The 23141-nt window shown below is 38.7% G+C and overlaps 1 protein-coding gene across 12 annotated transcripts in view; it reads right to left on the bottom strand.

The window, feature by feature from the left end:
* The window catches only part of MBNL1 (muscleblind like splicing regulator 1), a 180117-nt gene that overhangs the window by 124297 nt on the left and 32679 nt on the right, over nucleotides 1-23141 (bottom strand). For 10 of the 12 annotated variants that reach the window (XM_044433044.1, XM_044433043.1, XM_044433040.1 and 7 more), the window contains exon 2: nucleotides 22043-23049. The exons of 1 other annotated variant lie outside the window; for it this stretch is intronic. In XM_044433044.1, coding sequence (XP_044288979.1) covers nucleotides 22043-22216 — 174 coding nt within the window. In that variant the 5' untranslated portion in view covers nucleotides 22217-23049. Of the gene's footprint in view, nucleotides 1-22042; nucleotides 23050-23141 lie in introns of those variants that run through there. One more of the 12 variants, XM_044433049.1, reaches the window with a different exon arrangement.

Raw genomic sequence — 23141 nt, 5'->3', positions numbered from 1 at the left:
TCCCTTGCTGATCTACTATATATTACCAAAGGTCTTACAGTAGATCCGAAATGACTTTCTGTCCACCCTGCCGTCCATAATTTATACCTCATCTTCACTGCAGTGCACTGAAAATATACACTTAAAACTATGCGGCAAGATTATTGTGAAATGATTGCAAAGCCATAAAGGATTTGGACAAGTTGATAATTACATTGCAGCTTATAGGAATAAAGGAAACCACCTTATACCAAGTCAAAGCATTGGCAATCTAGCTTGGTATTGTTGGTAATGATGGCTTGTGGTTCTTCAAGTTACAGACAGGGTCTTCTCCAATGCTCCCTGGAGATGCCTAGGACTGAAACTGCGACTTACTGACTGGGTTCAGACATGACAATGCTCACTCAGGGGTTACGTACTGATGCAGTGCTGATGAAATTTGAATTGTTGGGCAACATATTAAATTATCATGCTGTCCAAATCCAGATGTATCAATACGCCATGGCTTGTTTACTGCAAACAACCTAGGCAGTAACTTCATGGTTTGTTGTTGGATTGTGAACTGTGGATTGTGAACTGTGGATTGATCACCATGGTTTGTTACCTCAACTGGGTTCAGACAACACAGCAACCGCTTCCCTATACCACAGTCCAGATCCATTACAAGGGGAGGGTCAGTATTTGCTGTTCACTCCTCCCCCCCCCCCATAACAGCCATATAGAGGCTAAAGAAATGAATCATGTCACTTCAAGTTTTGCCCATAGTTTTATATGGAGACTTAGGCTTAAAGAATGCAAGTATTTGGTTTCTTTCATTCTTTTCTCTCTCTGTTTCTGACTCACTTTCATCTTCCCTAATTTTTAAAGTCATCATTTGAATAACTATTATAACCCAGAAAGCTAGATAAAATTATCTTGGTACCTGCACTGTGAAACCCATTCAGCAGAAGGGGTTTAATTACTTGTAACTATTTCCTTTTTAACCATCTCTCTGTAATGTGGGTCGTATGTTAATAGAGCTGTCAGCCCTGACAAGCAAGTAAAGGATTACAATCTTGCAAAGCCATTATGAGTGGCTCTCACAGGGCTGAATACAACCATAGACTTATCTGTAAAAAACATGTCAGAAAAGGATTAGTTTTCCACTTTGTGAGCAGATAAAGTGTTACAAAAGAGTATACATCGCTTCATGATCTCTGACCATTTGGTGTTTAACATAATTCGTATGAATAAGAGTACAACCAGTTCAGCTTCAGAAAGATAACATTAAAGTTATGAACATAATATCTGGGACAAAAACCTATACCCTCTTACCTGGAAGCAAGTGCCACTGAACTCAAACAGACTTACTTTTGAGCAGACACGTACAGGAGTGCACTGTGAACAGTCATCAGTTTGATATTTTGATACTTCAGAATGGCTAATTATCCATTTTAATGAAAGTGGCATGCAGTGAGCACTGTCCTACCATGTCATTGCTTTCATGCAAATTATGTTGTGCTCCTGTAAGGGACATCTAATTCAATGCTAACAGTGTTAGCTTGTATAGCAGGTTTTCAGGGACAGTATAATCGTAGCACAATAACTGGATAGGATAATGTCCACTACTTTTGCAAATTGCGTTTTTGAAGGTGAGTTTCTGTACTATGATAACAGAAGTAATCACAGGAAATGTCTTTGGCTGGGAATACAGAAATATCACATATAATTGTTTGCTTTAACCACAGCCTCCCTGATTTCTCTGTGTGCACTTCAGCTTTGTTCTTGAGTATAAAACATCTACCTGACTTACAAATTGATATATTTATTTTCTCTAACCTTTACTCTTTAAAACCCTCCTTGCTTTTAAAGACATGTTCTACCTTTAGGAGTATTTTGCACTGTCATGTTATCTAGATATTTAATAACAGACACTGCTATTTGCTTTGTAACCATGTTTTCAAATGTAAGCACTTCATATTCAGTAACAAAGAAGATAAACAACATCTGCTGGTTATACCTATTAATGAGTATATGGTATTATTTGGGAGAAACGCAGAAAAGCCAGAGATGGTGACACTGGCCACAGAATTAAACTTCTTAAGAATGTGTTAATTTATTGCATCTCTATACAACCCAACAGCCAAAGCTCACACCATTATAAAACATAATATAAAGCCTTTAGCATATGAATATAAAATGGTTTGACACACTTAAAACAATTAACAATACAGTCATCAGAATCCAATACAAATATTTTAAAATGCCTTATGATATTGATGTTAAATGCCTAGGAGTAAAGCTTTAACCTGGCACCAAAAAGATGACAATGTTGGTACCAGGCAAACTTCACCAGGAGATCATTCCTCAACAGGTGAAGGGACACCACCAAAACATATTTCTCCCTTGTTACCTACCTCTGACCTACCAGGAAGAGTGCCTTAGATGCTAAACATATATTAAATATCTCATCTTTCATTAAACAACCCCCCCCGCAAAAAAATTCTGCAATCGACAGAAAAAAAAATCCAGCACTTAAAGCTATAAACTGTGTTGCATAACTCTGTGGGAAAGGCCTTGCAAAATCTGAGAAACAGTACGGGTTGTGAAAGTGAGAGTCAAGAATTTTGAATTTCCTCAAACCTCCAAGCACAGTGGCATGATGCTACCAAACTTTGTGGTGCAACCATGTGAAAGGACTTGTGTTCAACAAGCCACCTCACCAGCAAGCCATGACCACAAAGTCTTTTACCTTGGGGACCAAAAAAGTTCAAGGACTGGGGGGAAGGGGGGTGCACAGCAGAGACATAGTAACCCTATGCACCTCTAAAGACCTGCTTTATCAGAGTTCCTGATCATGAGAAGTTTGTAACTATATCTATTTGCATGAACACTGAAACATTTTGCAGCCTGAGCATATATTTCCTCTGAGCATCTCCTAGTTATCAAGTTCCCTTGCTGCTTCATTCCAAGTGCAGTCAGATCTTCTAAGAGCATGGAAGGTTTGCTTTGTAATTTACTGATGAAACAGGCAATTCCAAAGCTCATTAATTTCCTGCTTGCTTCCTTCTCTCTTGATCTCTACTTCTGAAATCTTTCTTTATTCACATGGAGTTGGCTTCTGCCTCTACCACCCTCCTTGTGCAATAGACAGAAAAATAAAAAGAAAAAAAATTGCACTCCCTTTCTTTTCTCCTGAAAAAGCTGACTGTGAAACTCAAACAGGCACACACAGAGACACACACACCAAGAATGGCTGCTATAGGACAGGAAAAAAAAAACCTGGAGTAAATTCCTTTGGGAGAGAGGAAAAGATGGTGTTTGCTAGTCCTTTTAGTGGAAGCCTCGTACTGAAAGCAGATGTGTGCTATTCTGTCCTGGGCTTGCCTGCAAGTGAGAGCAGTGCAGGCAACTTTGCTCTCATTCTGACATGCAGACAACACAGACTTACAAGCAACCATTCTAACGGTGCTATTAGCTCTTCCAGTGTTCTGTGGAAGGGGCAGGTGGTACATGATCAAGACCGGTTTCTACATCCTTGCAGCTAATAGAAATAACTTTTCTTGCCTCAAATTTTGGGTTAAATTCAAACATGATATATGCTTTCACACAGCCTTAAAAGCAGTATTTCAAATACATTCAGTTCTGAACTGGTTAACAGGAATTATTTTGTCACTGCCATTATTTTGACACTGAACTATCCTATTTTTATAACATATGCTTGGTGACTTATACCACATTGTTCACTTTGACAAAGGCTTCTGTTCTAAGACTTGAAACAAAATGTGCTTTATATTGTTGTCTGCATGAGTATGATGTATAAGCCATATTTTCCAGAAAGGGTGGAAAGAAGCTGCACCCTTAAAAGATTAGAAGCTGCATCAATTGATTGGCAAAATTATCAAAACATTCAACTTAGGTTTGGAATATGTGTGCTTTTTATATAACTTCATTGCCAGAAAAATGTGATAGAGATTCTTTAAAAAATAATCTCACTTGTTCAAAATTCAAGGTATGAAATTTGCTCATAACTGCAGCCTAACACAAGCACAGATCAAGCCAACAGAGAGTGGAGATGAACTGGAATGGAATGTTTGGGCTGGGGAACATTCCAAATTAGACCAGGGGGAAGGAGTGGCAACTTACAGTGGCAGCTGGAAACATTAACTCTGAAAATGGGGTAAACCATATGCATGAGAACATGCATGTCCCTTACCTGGTACACTCAAGGTAGTGTTTTCTAACACTAATGTACACTGGGAGCCATACTATATAGCAGAGCAAAACCAATTTGAAAGATTTGTGAGAGGCTACTGTAAAAACAAAACAAAAAATCCCCAAATGGCCTGCTTCTTTCTTTAAAAGTGTTTCATGATTACCCAAGCTAGAAAACCAATACTGGAAGTCTTTATAGGGGCTGCTGTATAACTTCCCCACAAAATACCATAAGGGAATTTTCATCAGTACTGTTTATATTTATATTTATATATTTAATCAATTAATTAATTTCTTCCCCACCCATTAGCCAGGATGACTCTCTGGGTGGCTATATATATGTAAATCTAATAGTAACAGAGCAATTGCTGAATGGCAATTAATCGACCTTAAGCAGTTTATCACTTGTGGAATACACAAGCATAAGTAAAGACCAGTTTCCAGGATATGGTCTTTACATGAAATGCAGTACCATGTGTTTAGAAGAATGTGTAAATCCATTACAGAATTGCCTGTGTTTCCAATGAATGTAGCTCCCTTAGAGAGAGCAACAACTACCTTTTACATTTTTCACAGAGTACTGCCATTCGCCAGTGGTTGAACAATATCCATCTGTCTCATTCAACATCAGTCATAAACGGTTATGAACTGTGTTGTTCTACTTGTGCTTAATGAACCGATCTGATTTGTAAACATTGTTCCAGAACTCTGTTCAAACTGGTCCCCTTTGAAATACAGGAAAGAAGTCAAAATATTATGCTTCTATTCAAAGAGAAACTGATACATTCTATTTCAAGCACCTATTTAAAAACTGATGAACATGACCACCAGCTAAAACAATTTAGTTCACCCAAAAGCAATTTTATCAGGAATAGCTTACAAGGGGTACTTGTATCCTGTGCTAAGTCAGCCTTGGCAGATAACAAGCATTTAAATAGAAGGTTGATATATCACTACAGATTATTTTCTTCAATCTGAAGAAAGTAATCTTTTGAAATAAAGCCAATTCTTATTCAGTACTAGAAAATTATCATGGTCTGCACAGAAAAACCTTAGAAGACCTACTAGTTCAATTAGTTCATGCTATAATGAGCAAAGTCTGCAAATGATAAACATTATTAAACAAAATTTCAAACCCTTGATATTACATTCAGTAACCTGGAAGTGTTCCCATGGCTCTTAATCACTGCATTCATCCTTCTACAAGTAAATGGTTAATTTAGTCCTTAGGCTGTCCATATTCCATAAAAGTAAATAGTATTCAAAGTGTCTTAAATGTGTGTAGAACTACAACATATAATTCCAGCTATGTGATTACATGCCTAATCACACAATAAATTAAGATGTAGCTGAATTCCATATTTGGAAATTTTCTGCATCTTCATTAATAAAAACTATCATGGGGGTTGAGCTAGTTCAGGGCTGAAAACCAGGAAAGGTGGGTTTAAACATAACTTCTAGGGCAACCAGCTGTTCCAGGGAAGAAACACTGCTTCCTTGGTGGACCAAGACAGATCAGCCCCTAAGCAGCTGATTTTTAAAATGAAAAATAGTCCTGGAAAATCCTAACTGAGGTGCTTTTCACACGACATGCAACATGACCTCAGTAACAGATTATTAAAAAGCATTTTTAGAGTTTTGTTAAGTTGGTACATTCATCATTAAACTGCAAAATGAAAACAGAAAAAATCAATCCCCTAAATTGGTTCAGCAATCTACAAGCCAGTTACACTGGACTTAGGCAAGGGAATACTGGGATATTTCAAGTGTATAAATTTGGCTAAATCACCCCCACCCCCCTGTAATCGGTCTTTGACAGAGTTTAAATTGCTCCTAGTAAAGGAAACTTTTTTGTTTCACAAAAGGAAAAATGTGCTTCATATTTGGCAATTGTCCACCTATGTGATTCATTGATTTGGCTTCAGTGTTTTGACTTTGAGATTCAGCACAAATTAAAAATAGATCTACTTCTGTAGGGTCAGGTTACAGATATAAACTTTGCTCTTTGGCACTGGTGCACTGGGAGTTCCCATTTCAGCACAAATGAATGTGCTGCCATCACAGACAGAACATTATTGGATGCTCTACCTCGCAAAACCAAAGTAACTGTTCTGTTTGGCGAGATTTGCCCTGACAAAATTTAAGCCAAAAATGGTCCCTTTCACCAAACAAATAATGCCAAAGCTCTCACGACCTTCAGTTCAAACTTTATATATCCAACTACCGATAAACCTGGGGCAAAGTGAACTTGGCACCAAACTTTGAAATGTCCAGAGTAGAGTAGAGTAGAGTAGAGTAGAGTAAATGATATGCACACACTGTTCCCTAAAAGCACTAGCGCTGGGGAATGGTGTCTGCACATTAACTCTGTTAATGGCCACTCTCAAGCCCTTTGTCTGAAATAGCATCCCATGTAGCAAGAGCACTTGTTATCTTTACCATATGCAGGGCTTGCTGTAAAAACTTTGGCAATGAGGAAGAGACAAAGAAATTACAGGCCATAGGTAGGCCACCAGATGACCATGGACATCAGTGAGCTCTCACAGATGTACAGAGCATGTGTCAAGATGCTCAACCCCTTGTGCTTAAAAAAACATTTCCTTATCAGGAGCTATCACTACAAGACAAAGCAACGTCCTTCAGCTGCTTCCATCTTAACTTTGTGTGAATGCCTTTGAACCACATATCCAGTTTAGAGATTGTATTAGAAAAAGAAGACGCAAGGGATTGGAGGCCACTTTCCTTGGCAGCACAGCCGGCCATTAATAAAAACCAAGGAGAGAAGAAAGGGACTCCTTTTTCTTCTGTTTGGTATACTGCTGAGGGCAGGGTAGCAAGAAGAATGGGAGGAGAGGTAGGCAGGGCAGCAGGTGAGGCATGGACGGAAACAGGGAATGGCATGATCACCCCGGGGTTGAGGAAAATGGTGTGCTTGTTTTTTATTGAGAATTTCAGAATCAAAACCAAAGCCCAAGCAAATGCAAGCAAGCAGTGCTTATATATCCAAATCAATGAGGCTCGTGTGAATAAAAGAGTGGGTAATAAAAGGTTTACTGGGAATTTTGAATAGATGCTGTAAATGAATGAGTATAGGTTCTTGGGTGCTTACGCTGAGGAGAAAGGAGGAGAGAAAGAGGAAGAAGGGAGGAAGGGAAGAATACGCATGTCTGCATGGATGTATGGACTTGGATTATCATGGTGATATTGCATCTATATGTTACCTTTTTCACTCTTCTGAGGAACCCAAGCAGATTTTACGTAGTTTCATTTTATCCTCACAACTACAAACCTATGAGGTAGGTTGGGCTGAAATTCTGTGACTGACCTAAAATCATTCAGTGAGATTCATGACCAAGTGGGGACCAAAACCCCTAAGTCTCAGGCACCTGGCCCAACTATCTAACCAGCACACCACATGGAGAGTACATGGTCTGTGTGTATGACATGAAAGGACGACTGATGGAAGCTGACCTTCAAAGTCGACAGAGCCAAAAGAAATTAATATTATCATTATGGCTCAATTATACCTGACAACCTGTCATGGCAACCCTTGGAAATCAGTGTGGCCTGCTTCTGACTGAATGCAGTAAGGTTTCAGCTGTTAAACAGGTTTTCCTTTCCCTTATTTGCTCAGACCGGCACAATTTCCAAGGTAATACCTATCAGTCATGCTAAACGTGAGTTATCAGAAAACAGATATACTGTGAAATAACATCTAAACTTGATGTGACACAAATGTCTTACTTTTTTAGCTATGTGCAGGTTGCTGTTTTTCTTTTCTATGAATCACAACTTTTAATTCCAAAAAGCAGCAAAAAAGCAACCAATTGATGTAGTTTTAGGAGAATTTCTACTATTAATATTCCTTCTATTTTAAGAAGCTTTCTTCTACGTGATATTGTGGGATTATTAGCATGAGAATCCAAATTCTTTTTTGCTTTGAAAAGATCCAATACATTTCCTTGCCTATCAAGCTGATAAAGGGGAGTACACACTTTAAAATAATTCACTCCCAAAGCTTGACAGCTAGAATGCTAGCATAAGCTCAGCCTTTGTATTTTTTTTTAAAAGGACACTGAGAACTTAAGAGACCACAAGCTCATTTCATGCCTGCAGTGTGACATGAAAGGTTGAAAAGGCAATGCAACAGCTTAAAAATTGAGCTGTCCAACTGAAGGTGGGGAGAGAGGAAAAGCTTATATACTGAGCTGATCCTCTTTCCATCATCATGTTCACTCCTTCCTCTTTACTGGTGAGGCAGAAGAAACTTGCAACATATCAATAAAAAAGCAATAGACACAGACGACACCACACTGCCTGCCGGCACATGTTGTGAATTGGGGGATCCAGCTGTCACTAAAGCATCAGCATGTCCATTAGATTTTGGGCAGTTCAAGTGTTCACATTCTTGTGGGTTTTCCCCCCTAAAACTGATTGCTAAGCCACAAGATTTCAAAATAGACTTAAAAACATTTCTTCTTTCAACTTTCACCCTGTTTCCCTACCCTCCTGTTCAGTAGGCAAGGCTGAGAAGCAGTGACCAGTAGTCCACAGAAAAATTTGTGGTTTACTGGTGAAGGATCCTAGGGTCCGCATATGGCCCTCTAGTCTTCCTAAGACCAGCCCTCTTCTTCTGACTCCATCCCATTTCTCAGTACCATTTGGGATTCTGGGTTTTGTTTTGTTTTAGCTTCTGGGCAGGTTTTTCCCCACTCTGAAAGCTTGAAATGCCTATCATAAGGATTATAAGGCAGTAAAAGGTTTAACATAAAATATGCTGATATTTCTGCCTTGTTTCTTTGCCTTTGTTCTGCTCATTTTGGACTTGAGGCACACCTACCACTAGAATATGTCCTTGAGAGCTTCTTCTAAAAGAATGTGGTCCCAGGCTACAAGAGGTCCTGCATCCCTGCACTACACGCATTTGCACTCAGACATGGGAGGCTCTGGAAGAGACTGGCAGATTCTAAGGCAGGGGTCTCAAACGCACGGCCCGCGGCCCAATTGCTGGGATGGATGGGGCACAGGGGAGGGGCCCTGCGGCCTTCAAAGCGCCGGCGGCGCCCGGCCGGCCTCCGGATGAGCGGCCCACCCCCACCGCGGTGGTGGAATACTTGATGCGGCCCAGTCTCACCCAGACTCTACTACCAGTGGCCCCCAGGTAAGTTGAGTTTGAGACCCCTGTTCTAAGGGCCTTTTTGGCCTTTACTTACTTTGAAATAGTCTATAAAAATGTGCTTTTCCTGCCATGCACAGTGTTCTATGTCCTAGTTGGAAAATTAAGCAATCCTATGAAAGCAGCACAGTTGCTAAAAAAAAAAGAAAGAAAGAAACAAGAAGTAGCAAGGAACATGAGTGTTCTATTTTTTAAAACTTTATTGCACAATATTTAACACGAGTTGCTGATACATACACATATATTTTTGAGTTTTCTGATGTTGACAATGTAATTTATATCCAAGAGAACCAAGAATAGGTGCAACTAGAATTAACTAAGATAAAATATAGCTTTAGATGGTTAAGAGGTAACTTACAACCATTCTGTGTGGCAAAGGGAACCTTTTATTTATTATTTTATTTATTACATTTCTATAGCACCCAACAGCCAAATTCTCTTGGAACTTCATAACAATTAAAGCCATAAAATACACCATGCTAAAATACAATAGATAAAAGTTGACAGCTGCAATATAACATAAAAATAGTACCAAAGAAAGCTTTGATATATCCTGGCAATGACTCGTCTTACCTCCTGCTCTGAGAAAGCAAACTAAAGACAGCTGAAATCATCTAAGTATGCTGCAAGCAGAAGCACCCTTCACCACTGTACTTCTTCTGCCTTCCACAGGATCCCCATTGTCCTCCAATGGACAGCTAGAATGCCCTAAATGTACGATGTATGCACCTGGCAAGCTGCTCTGAGAAGCTCACTCCCCCACCTGAATGCCACAAGAGGAAATGCCCTCTTCTTAGCAGCCACCCACCTCCGTTCCTTTGACAGGGGATCCTGGAACAGGACTGTTGAAGATGCTCTTAGGGTAAGCATAGATCAGAGGAGACCATCCTTCAGCTAGCCTGGTCCCAAGCCATTTAGCGCTCTGAAGGTTAATACTAACACTTTGAATTGGGCCAAGAAATGGACTGGCAGGCAAATGGAAAAGTACTGGCATTGTAGGATCACATTGCCAGCACTTATTAATAATCTCACTGCCGGTTTTGGACCAGCTCAAGGTTGTCAACAATTCTCAGAGGTAGACCACATATAATGCACTGCAGTCACACAGACAAGAGGTTGCCAGAGCATGCAGAACTATTATACAGTAACAGTAAACTTTAGATCCCAATTATACAGTCCAGCCCATTACTGAGGAGTGGTAATAACAGTAAGTTTATTTGAGTAGCTGGAAGCTAGTCAAATGCAAACTAAAATGGTTACAGATGCTACACAGTACGCCTTTTTAAGTGGCTACATGCCTCTAAATTTGTCTAAATCCACACTCAGTCCTTCAGCATTTGCTCATGCCCTGTGGTGGTCATTGTGCACAGGTAAGAGGGTTATCCTAGCAATAAATAATTTGATACATATGTCTTAAGTTTACAAATGAAAATGTGTCTGTACCTAGGAACGAAAGAGAAGTTAGTCCCCTACAAACTAACAAGGCAGACCTTGTTTAAGTGAATGAAGCTTAGACTGATCTAAGATGGGTTTAATGGGAAATCTATCTCATACTGCAGCCCAAAGGCACAAAATCACATTTGAATTTTTTTTAAACCAACACCAAAAATTGGTTACATTCCTGAAAGCCATGTTGTCATTAAATAAATCTATGATGCAGTCACCAAAGGATTTGGAACTGTGTGGTTACACTGTGTACATTTCTGGTCCTCACACCAAAAGAGAGTGTAGTAGTCAGATAAATTGATGATAGGGTTAGAGCAACTCACTTATGAGGAAAGCTTATAATGCTGGGGTGCATGTGCGGGGGTGGGGGTAGGTTTTGAAATGAATGACATGATAAAGGTGTACAAAGTATTCATGGTACAAAGAAAAAGGATGGGGAGGTATTTTTCTCTGTCATAATAGAAAACAGCTTCATGAAATGAAGGTAAGTGGTAGGAGATTCGGAACAGAAACATAATATACAGCACTTTTTATGCTGCAAACAGTTAAACTAACAAAAGGCAGTAATGCCACTAATCTGGGAATTAGACAGATCTAAGGAGAACAGGGCTATCAATGGCTACTAGACTTGATACCTCCAGTATCAGAAACAGTATTCCTCTGAATTCTAGCTGATGGGGAACAGGAGCAAGAAAGTGAGCTCATGTCCTGCTTGTGCTCATGTCTTGCTTATAGGCTTCCCTTGGAAATCCAGTTGGCCACTTCATAAACTGAATGCTGGAACAGAGATGCCATAGCAGTACGGTTCTCCTTGTGTTCTTACATTAACTAATGCCGACCAAGCCCATAGTAATCTATGCAGAGGGCGCTCTAGCTAGATCACGTATCCACTTTCTCTTGTAAGCTCCTTATCCACATGACCCCAAAGGCCTGGCGCAGCTACCCCTTCACACAACTCTGAAGAAATGTGAATCTTCTGTTCTGACACTTAAATACCCCTGAAATCACTCTGAAAGGCTTAGCCTTCTTAAAACGATCGAGCAGATAAAACTGAAGAGGCCGACACAGTGGGGCTTATTTCCTTTATCCAGTGATTGGCAAAATGTAAATGTTTCTTACATTTACAAGTGTAAACTGCCAGTTTATTTGTGGCATTTCACATGGTCCCCTCAGAAATTATGATATTCTAAAAGTACCATTGGGCTATATCTGTCTCGTACTTATATTTAACTACTAGACAGGACCTACAAGTACTCAGTTTTACTTTGTCCTTCTTTTATTTTTCAAACTAGCTTGCTGAAAACAGTAAGTATCTGGTTGCTGTTCATATAATGAAATGAAAACTTCACAACATAGATACAAGAATTTGGCATTCAGCAAGAACAACTAGCTTTGCTGGTAAAGGCCACCAACTGGAAGACTTTAAAAGTGAAACTGACACCCTGGAGAGGAAGGCTGCCCACAGCTACTAGCCCTGAGGGGTCTATCCTTTCTCTGCTATCAGAGACAGTATGTCTATGCACTGCAGTTGCTGTGGAATATGGGTGGGAAAGTACTGTTGCATTCAAGCTCTGCTTGTTGTGCTTGCCACGAACAGCTAGTTGACCACTGTGTGAACAAAAACGCTAGGCACTGATCCATGGATTTTCTTTAGTCCTTGTGCGCATTTCAAAGTAAGTAAACTGTTTTAAGAGTATTTACATTTTAATCTATTTACATTTCATCACTGTTTTCCTATTGCAGTGTTAGTAAAGTCAATATTCTTCACATAAACGTGATCACTGCTAAACTTTAATGTTCCTGATATAAGGGAAAGTCAAAGCAGGAGGGGCGGGGTCACCTCCACCCCCACTGGATAGGATATGGATCGATTCCATAAAGGAAGCTGCAGCCTTGAGTTTACAAGAGCTGAGCAGGGTTGTGGAGGACAGGGCATTTCGGAGGACATTCTTTCACAGAGGCTGCATTACTTATTTATTCAATTTACATGCTGCCCGTTAACTGTAGGATCTCTGGGCAGCTTATATCACGATGAAATCCATATACGATGTAATAAACAATGCAAATGTACAACACAATAAACTCCACAATTACAGCGAGGCCACTAACAATAAAATCCATAAATAAACTACCAAAATTAAATGACACAATAAGAATAATAAAACAGATAAATATTATACAAGGGCTCCAAAAAATAAAACATAAACCAATTAAAATTTAATTAATATCATTATCTAACATTTAAGTAAAATCTTGAAGACAGCAGCATATAATTGTATAAAATCTTAAAAACGTCATTAAAATCAATAATTCAGCTATTAAAATAACAATGGAACAAGAACGTCTTAAAATGAAATCTAAAAAGCAGAAATAGGTGCCAATTGGACCTCCACTGGAATCAGATTCCAGAGTTGGGGTGCTATGCTTGCGAAAGCCCTCTTTCTTGCAATCTCCTCCCACCTCACTTTGTTAGGAGGAGGAATATGGAGGGGGGCTTCAGAGAAAGACAGAGAAAGTGAATGCTGGCGCATATGGAGAAAGGCCTGGCCCCAAACCTTTTAAGGCATTGTATGTTATTGTGAGCACTCCGAATTGGACCCAAACAGCAATTGGCAGCCAATGTTGCCTGCATAAGAAAGGCACAATATGCTCATGAACGCAGGTCCTTGTCAGCAGCATGCTGCCCAATTTTGGACCAGCTGCAAGTCTGGACCATCTTCAAAGGCAGCCCCTCATTAGGGAAATCTTAGTGGGAGGTCCCGAGCACAGTAGCAAAGCTCTGCTCATCCAAGTAAGGACACAACTGATAATCAGCTAAAGCTGATAAAAAGCACTCCTGAAAACGGTGTCCACCTGAGCAACAAGTGCCAACTCGGGATCCAGGAGCCAGAGATTATAACAGTGCATAACAACAACATCCAGTAAATATATTTTTAATACAAATATCTTTTTTTGTTTACATCTCATGTTTAACATTCCAAGTTAATATTTCTACCATTAAGTAGGAAAAGTCAAAGTCACCTTAAAAGAGTTTTTTCTTTTTTTTCTTTAATTGCCTGAAAGGGTGTGATCCTATGCAAGTTCTGCCATGCCCCAGCCATGTAGGTCTCTTTCTGTCTACAACTGCATAGGTTTGTATCTTAAATGTCTTTCCATACTGCATAAAATTATTTCTATATTTACTTTAAATTGGTAAAGGCAAGACTATTTTATTGTACTGTTAGCTATTACAGCAGTAATTCAGTAAAAACTTTGAAATACATAGACGATTGTAAACATTTTGCAACAGTTGTGATAAAGAATACATTGCAAAAATTAGATATAATTTAAATCCTTTACTCGAGCAGCTTTCCTATGTAAATCTCTTCAATGCATTTGCTAACATTTAGCCAACTTTATTCAAGCTTTGGTAACTTCCAGCTTAGACTACTGCAATATGTTTTACATGGGTCTGTCTTTGAAAAAAGCTCTGAAGTTCAGCTAGTGTAGAATACCACAACCTGCCTGTTGACATGGCATGGATAGGTTTTCTCATGTTTCACCTATTTTGGGAAAGCCAATTTGCTGCCAATTTCTTTCCAACCCCGATTCAAAACACTGGGCTTGACTTTTACAGCTTAGAGCCTGGTTATCTTAGACAATATCTCCTCCTGTTTAACCTATGCCCTCAAATTTAAGGAGGACACATTCCAGATTCCGACTGACGGAGAGCCTGTATCTGCCTAAATGAACAGGGTCTTCCCTGTGTCTGTCCCAATGGTCTGCAACTCTCTTCCACAAAGGTCCATTCAGCCTCTTCCCCATTACCCTTTTGCAAGGATACTTTCAGTTCTTTTCCAAAGAGCTGTTTTACATATGTGCAGGGGTGGAGTTGTCTGATTTTTTCCCCCTTTCTGCTCTTAATTTTCATGCTACTTGCTCCTGCTTTCTGTTGCAGTTTTATTATTGATGTACTTATTTTATTGGTCTATCTCTCTAGTTTAAATTTGTATTTATCATTGCAATGTGTACATTCCTCTTTAAGAAAAGTAATATATTTAAATGAACATATGCATCATTGCATATACAAAGTCAAAAATTAATATAGATTATTCTGATACTACTGTTCTGAAACTTCAGCATTCTCAGTTTACCTTTCACAGATTTTATTATTTGTGTGTTTGCCAACAATAATTAAATTGGATTTGTTTTAGTTTCCACAGCCTACTGTGGAAAATCGCAGAGAATCAACATAGAGTAGAAAACATAAAGAAAATTACAAAATATTTAGTAAGTCATACATGCATAAATTTAGGTATTATTAACCTATTTTATCATTAACAATCATAGATATATACACAAATTATAAAAAGTTACACTTTGTAAAAAGTTTTAGCGTGCTAAAGAACAGTGGACTATGCTCTTTGTCTCATAGTAGCCAGCCTTACTCCTGTGTTTTGTCTCTCATTGTCTGGTGCATCTCATGTTTCTCGCAACTTTTTGTATCTTTAAAGTGCAATAAAACATCAACTGTGTAATCATAGGTTGAAAGTGTAGTGCTTCTAGTGCTTCTGAAAGTGCTCCCAAGAGGCAAAAGAAGGTGAAGAGCTTACAAGAAAAGGTTGAATTATTAGATATGCTTCATACGGTGAAGTCAGCTGCTGTGGTTGCCTGCCATTATGGCATCAACAAGTTGACCCTTGGCTAACACAGAAAATAAGAGAGCAAGCAGAAATCCAGGACACGTACGGTCAACACTACTGAGTTAAAGGAGGGGCTAGAGATATTCAGTTTCTCCACTTTCACAGGGGTCCTGTGCCCCTAACCCCCATGAAGGTGTAGTTTGACTGTACTTCTCAGCACTTAGTGGAAGGCCTATTCCATTTAATTCTAATGGAACACACTTTAATATACTGGGACATATAAAGGTGCAATATTTATAATCCAGCTATGTGAGGTCTAGTTTTCTGACTGCTTCAGTGATTCATGAAGGATTCAAGCATGGGATTTTTCCAGTCCTGTTACCCAAAATGTTATAGATAGAATTTGGAACCTCCTCTGTGTAAAGCATGTGATCAAACACCAAGTTCTGTTTTATATTCATAGAATAAACTACAATTTAATTTAGATGCTATCTTTCTGTTCAAAATAGTTCCCAAAGTGACTCTAGACTTTGTCCAGGCTCTAGACATAAATGCAATTCTGGGAAAAGAAGTATATTGCAGAACAATCCTTTGGGCCCTGGGAGAGCATCCCACAGGCCACTTGGCAATGTCCGATTCCTCCTGTCAAGGTAGTATGGGAATCTAACTCACATAATTCTATACAGTGTTCACTGGGAACTAGGAAAGCTGAAGTCTAACATATCCAGAGAGAGCCAGGTTAGGGAAATTACAACACAGTATTCTTGATGTTGACCACATATCTTCTGCTTAAAAACCCCTCATGAAAGGGTGTTTATTACCTTCCAAGACAGTTTTTCCACTGTCAAGACTGCTCATACTGTCAGAAAGGTCTTTCTATAATTTAGTGGAAATCCTTTCTCTTGTAATTTGAAGTCATTCGTCTGGCTCCTTACCTTGGAACATTAGAAATTTTGCTCACTCATCTTCATGGCAGCCATTCAAATATTTGAAAATGGCTAACATACCACCTCCCCAGGCTAGCAAGCCCTAATCCTTCAACTTTTTCTCACTGGACTTTGTCTCCAAGCCATTGTCAACACATGCTTTGACAATCTAATTCAGTAACTGTTCATTTGTTCTGACCACAACACTATACAAAACAGCCTGACCACCATTTCAGCCTTTAAGAAGATGCTTAGGGGCACAAACATTTAAGCAACTACCAAGGAGTGGCCCAAACCTGACGGGCAGTCAGAATGTTTTTCACACTCTCCATTTAAGTCCACCACAATATGATGCTCACATTAAGTCTTCGGGGGCCAATGCTGTCATCCTTTCAATGCCAGTTTAAGACTGCTCATTACTTCCAGGCATTTAATGGCATATACCATCAGACACAGCAGCTGTTTTAATAAGCAGGTCCATTTTTAATAGAATTGTTTAAACTCTTTGACATTACAACTATTGGGGTTTTATGCTATATTTAATTTGTTTTGTATTTTTCTTGCCATCCAATTTTACTACTGCATTTTTGTTTGTTAATTGTTGTGAAGGGTGATAGAGAAATGAAAATAACAACAAAATGAATAACAACCAGCAATAGCAGTTATTGCAATAATAGTGTCTAGGCCAGAACCTATGGCCTTAAACTTCCAGTGATGTACCTTTCAGAGCTGTACTTATTTCTTACTAACCACTACTTAAATTCTTACGTATGTTCAGCTAGCTGGGCATAGCCTAAACCATTTTGCCACCATACAGTCAGTTAAAATTCCCTTTGTTCTTCATGACCAATAAGTGAAATTTTGATCAAAGCAGCAGATGCAAGTAACTGGCTGGCCAAAGGGAAGAGATAGCACATTCTGCAATTTCAAGTGATGAGTTCAGTGACTGTGTGGCTCAGCCCCCAAATACCATAATTCTTCCTGTGATGATTTTTGCCTTAAGTTCTGATCTCAAAATGCCATGTGTTAATGTGGCAAGTCTGATTCATACTGTATGTGTAGGAAAGGATGCTATTCATTTTGCACCATATCAAATTTTAACAAATACTTATATTTAATTACTGTTTTGCATATAATAATAAAAAGACAATGGATTTCCTACATGCAATGCTCTGAATAAACATATACATGAAAGTAACCTGCTGGGTATTAAAAACTGGAAATATCTGGGGATTATATCTGTCTCAAGTGTTTTGTGTTTCCTAAATAATTAGAATTTGCATGACTATTTCAGAACATGCTGACAGAGAATAAATAAGGATTATTGATTATGAGACCTAGTGTAGTATAGTGGCTAGGAGCACAGGACTGGGGCTCAAAGTGATCTGGGTTCTAGTCCTACTCAGCCATAAAGCCAAATGGCTGATTTTGGGCCAGTCACAGACTCTCAGCCCATCCTACTTCACCCTGCTTGTTCTGGGGATAAGATTATGAGCAGGAGGAGGAGAATGGTGTAAGCCACTTTGAGTTCTTTGTAAGAAAAAAGGCAGGATACACATCTATTAAATAAATATGAGAGTAATAATGGACAAATTCCCTTCCATTTGATTCAGAACTGGCTAGGTATGTAAGCTCTCTTTTGTCATTCTCTTATGCTTTCTATCCTAGATTTATGTTATATTTTTGTCTTGCATTTTAGGAAAATCTATATCAGACATTTAGAACAAATACAATTAAGATCACTCTATATTATTGTATGTTTTCCATGGATTTGTAACTATACCAACTTCTGCATTCTGGAAATTACAACTATAGCACCTCAATGAACTATCTCTAGACCAGTCTGACACTGTGAATCTAGAAGTTGTTCATAGGAGCTGAGCTGTAATGTTCTATTACTTTCTTTTCCCCATATATACATAGTTCACACAACTTTATAGTTCACCCAAGTTTCCGTATCTGCCTTCTGAATGGTTTCACAAGTAAAATTTTCTGTTTATGATACATTAAAAAGCTTGACTGGAAGTGGATGCATCTATGTTGACCATGTATAATGGTCTAACACAAGAAATGAACCTGTATTCAAAACCATGCATGCTTCTAAATACAGTCTTTACCTGCCACTGAAGACTAAGCAAATGGCTATTTATGAAGCTAGGGTAAATGCACAGAAGAATCAGCTGACTTGGGGTGTAATCCTATGCATGTTTAGATACGCTGGCTAGGATATGCTGGGAATTGTTGGATTTTTTCCTGCCTAAACATACATAGTATTACACCTTTTATACATGAACTGGCTTAGAAACATTCATAAAGCAAATGTAAACTGGGCATATCACTGTCCCCTGCATCTATTATTTATCATTGGCTAATATGAACTGGCCTCCCATGGGTGACTGATCAAACCAGCTTTGCTAATAAACTGTAGAACTTAGTAGTCCAAATAAATGTCACTAGACTACTGACATTTGGACGCCCCCAACAAATATATTTGTGGCAGATTCTGATAAATCTAGCTCTATTTTGGGGATTCTGTTCAATCCAGCCTTATGCTTGGAAGCCAAATTGGAATGGATGGCACAAAACACTTTTTACAAGCTACAACTGTTTTACTAGATGTGACCAGAACAGTACACTTGCCTCTCTTACTCATGCTCTGATTAACCTCAGATATGACTCCTGCAATGCTTGTACACTGGGCCACCTTTGAAGACAATTAGAAAACTCCAGGTAGTCCAAAAAAACAAAAACCTACCGTTATTGGACTATTACTGAGGTGAGCTGGACAAAATACATTACACCAGACTTTAAGCAGCTTAACTGGCAACCAGTCCTTTTCCAAACACAAGTGAAAGTATTGGTAGTAATTTTTGAAGCCTTATATAGATGTCAACCTAAGAATCACTTACCCCTACATTACCTTAAGTAGTAAGACAGCCATCCTCAGCCTAAGGCACTCCAGATAGTTGCAACTACAGCCCCTACATCCTGCCCAGTTGCCACACATTCTAGGGATGATAAGATTTAAGGTTCAAAATATCTGAAGGGTGGGAAAGGCTGTGGAGGGAACATATTCTGAGGTCCTTCTCAGGGATCCCTTAATTCTATGCTTAGGCAGAATGGACCTTTTCAGTGGTAGCATCCCCAGGGCCTATCACAGAAGAAGCCCAGAAGCACTACATTCACACAGGACTCAAAATCAATGCTCTGAAGCAGATCAAGAATTACAGCTATTCAATTATGGGACATGATCATCTGTACGGCCTTGAGATGCTTAACATAGTGTGTGACATGATAAAGACCAAAACAAAATACAACTATTTTTCCATAATAGTGCATTTGCAGAACTTGAGATAAATAACAAAAAAGCTAGAAAAACATTTGCTAAGTAAAAAAGGAACATTTATTGATTGCATTCTTTTTGTTGTGTTAAAAGTGTTAATTTCTTAAATGTAAACATGTTTTAAAAATAGCAATTTTTGTAAACTTGCTTTGGCATTTCATCATCATCTTTTTTTAATACAGCAGGAGGGCCTCAGAAATCCAAGTGGCCCAGACCTCTCTTGCTTGCTTCTGACACTCCTTCCACACCTGGCACTAAACACTTTGTCTCTTCCAAACAAGGCAATTAACCTTTTTGTTCATGCTGACTTGATCTTCTACTGTGTTTTGTGTTAATCACAGCTGATTTCTTCCCCTTCCACTACATAGTCCGTTGCTGAGTTTAGTTTGAACTGAAATTTCATGTTTCTCTTCTTTTATTCTGTATTATATGCTGCTCCAAGATGAATAAATGAAACATTCATGGACTTCAAGAAGGGGAGGAGTTAACTTACTTCTAATTTACAAAAGCTTCTTCACTGAACATGTCATGGTAAATCTCAGTTCAGCTAAGTTAACCAGACAATATGCAGTAAATACAATCCTGATATAAGCAACCACCAATTTGTTAGCCACAGTAGCCGGCCAGCACCATTTAAAAATTGTTTCAGTTTGAGCTTAGAAAACTAAGACTCCCAGATACTATACAAATGTATGTGCCAATTATGAAGACTTCACAAACAGCCACCATAAAATTAAAAAAATGACCAGTGATCTTAACTGCAACATTACCCTTCTTATAATAGATCTTTCAAAATTATCCTCCAAGAAGAAAATCCATGGCAAGCTAAAATGCAACATACTCAAGTGGCAAGGCTAACAAAACAACATGCTTTCACCAACTGAAACAAACAGAAGAAATGAGTTTGCTTTTCCCATAGTTACTGTAACTATTATCCAGCCAGTCAAAAAAATTAGTCCAGTCATAAACAAGGCAGATGTGCAACAAAATTTCAAGTCCAACTTTTTGGCTATAGGAACAGCACTCTTTCATGTTAAAGAAAACAATTAAAGACTTCAGCTTCAGCTCCAATTTTCTCTAAGTGCAGGTTCATACGCTGTGTGCATGTCTTTTGGCATGCTACTCAAAAAGTGGGAAAGCAGAATGCAAAATCATTTTTATTTATTTAATTTCTACACTGCCCAATAGTCAGAATGGCTTCGTATTTTCTTCAATTTTAATTGCTTTCAGTAAAATGGAAGCTATTCTGATTTTTTAAGCAGATCAAAAACCCAGTGAGGCCTTAGATTTAAACCAATTCAGGTCTATTATGACTGGGCCAAGCTAGGAGTTGCAGGCTTTTTTCTTCCCTAAGCTTGCATAGAATTGTGCCTCAAGTCTATCTGATTTTAAACTCAAGTACCAGGATGGGTTATGGAATAACGACTACAGAAACCCTGTGCACTTTTACTTGGAAATCAGCTCCACTATGCTAAATGAGGTTCACTGATGTGTATACAGGACTGAAACCAATCTGGGATTGCAACAACAGGAGAAATTGGGATAGAAGATACTGGTGACTAGAGAAACATATATGAAAAGAGCAGTTCTAGAAGTCTTCACCAACTTACACTTTCTTAAGGAAATACACAGTTCATTCAGCATAGTTACATTTTCTGGTTTTCAAAGTTGATATTTATATAAATAATATTAGTAAAATGTTACATTAAAGACCTACAAAACTGAAGGAAGGAAATACTTTGAAACCTTGAGCTTCCTGAATCTGACTATACACAGTAACAGTCCAGATAAGCTCACAACCCCAACCAATTAGGCAGAAAACATGGATTTCAGTCTGTCAGTTCATTTTAATTAAACCAACACACACACAAGCAACTATTAGTCTACCTTTCCTAAAAGAAAAAAGCAAACAAAAAGCAATCTTACATGTCCCAAAGATTTTAACGACTCTATTATAGAAGTTACTTTCTATATAGGGTACTGCCTACTTCACCAGATGCATCTGACAATCTAAACTCTAGCCTTTTACGGCTTGTGGTTAAGTCAATTCAATAGTCTTTACATGCCACCTGACTTTGTTTTATGAGATAATACAGGCTAAAATTACTATTCTGGAAATCACAAACTTTGCTTCTTAAAATACTAGCAAAGGATTATGCATTTTAAAGATCAGAGTGCAAGAGCCATAAGATCCTGAAGAAGATGAAACCTGACCTTTCTGAAAATGCCATTATTAAAATCACAAACTCCATTAATGAGAGTAAAAAAATAGTATCACCTCAATAATTTTACTGGTTATAATTGTTTCAGTCATCATTTTGTCTTAGCCTTGAAAAGAATGATAATATTTACTCACTTTCAATGAATCAAAGCAGGCGATTACTCGTCCATTTTCAACTTGGCAGCTTTTCGATGGATGTGCAAATTTACATTCCGTATCTGGTCGTGAGCAAGTCCCTCTTTGGAACTCTCGACACACTTCCAGTGTTAGCCATTTTGTGTCCCGGATTGGTGTGACACTTACAGCCATGTTTAGATTTTACAGGTAGTTAAAATTGTCAACGAAATGAACAAATTAAAAAAAGGAAATAATAGGCCAAACTGATAAGACTTGGAACTGATGAAAAATGTCACCTCCAAAATATTTCCCCAATCCCCAAGCCCAACGTTAAAAGATGTAAAATTGTGTTGTCACAACAGCAAGGAAAGATTTCCCACTAGAAAGTCACAGAATGAAACTGTCAATCAAAAGAAGGGAGTTTTATACTTAGGGAAATGCTAGGATGGTAAGTAATATGAGCATTTAAAAGTATGGCCTGGAACTAGCCTTGTGCTCTCAGTAACCCATTCCAAGTGCCAAACTGGAGCCCAAAATGCAAGCAGCAAAACGTGGCAGACCCTTCGACACAGAATTTCCAAGCTGCTGTCAGGAAAAAGTTGTCTGAAAGGTAATCTCCACACAGCTGAATTTGCAATAATTTTTAAAAAATTTTTGGTGTGGTGCAATTGATATTGATTAGTTTGGCACAGACAGATGCAGCAGTTTAGAGCAACAAATCGAGAGATTATTTTTTCTTTCCTCTCTTTGATTTTTCCCCCCTCTCTGGCAGAAGACAGCTCACTTTTCCAGCAAACTTTTATTTCTATAAGAATCACTAAAGCAGCCTAGGGCAATGCCTGATGCTTAGAGCTTTCCTCTTGGTTATAAGTAGAAATGAGGGGAGGGGTGGCTGGGCTAGAGGTGGAGGGTGGATGGGCTGTCGTCGCAGTCTAGCTGGCAGCAAGCAAGGCAAAAAGCAGAGACTGCTCTAGAAGCGGTTCCAAGCAGCAGAGACGTCAGGCAAGGCACTTCTTAGTACCAACCTGTAGAAAAAACAGATACGTTAAAATTTACCAAGCAGCATTTCACTGATGTCTCACAGCATAATAACGTTGCCCATGTGCTCCTTCAGTCT

Source organism: Varanus komodoensis, unplaced genomic scaffold, assembly GCF_004798865.1.
Source record: "Varanus komodoensis strain SLA01 unplaced genomic scaffold, ASM479886v1 scaffold25, whole genome shotgun sequence".
NCBI lineage: Eukaryota > Metazoa > Chordata > Lepidosauria > Squamata > Varanidae > Varanus > Varanus komodoensis.
This window is presented reverse-complemented; position numbering and strand designations above follow the sequence as displayed.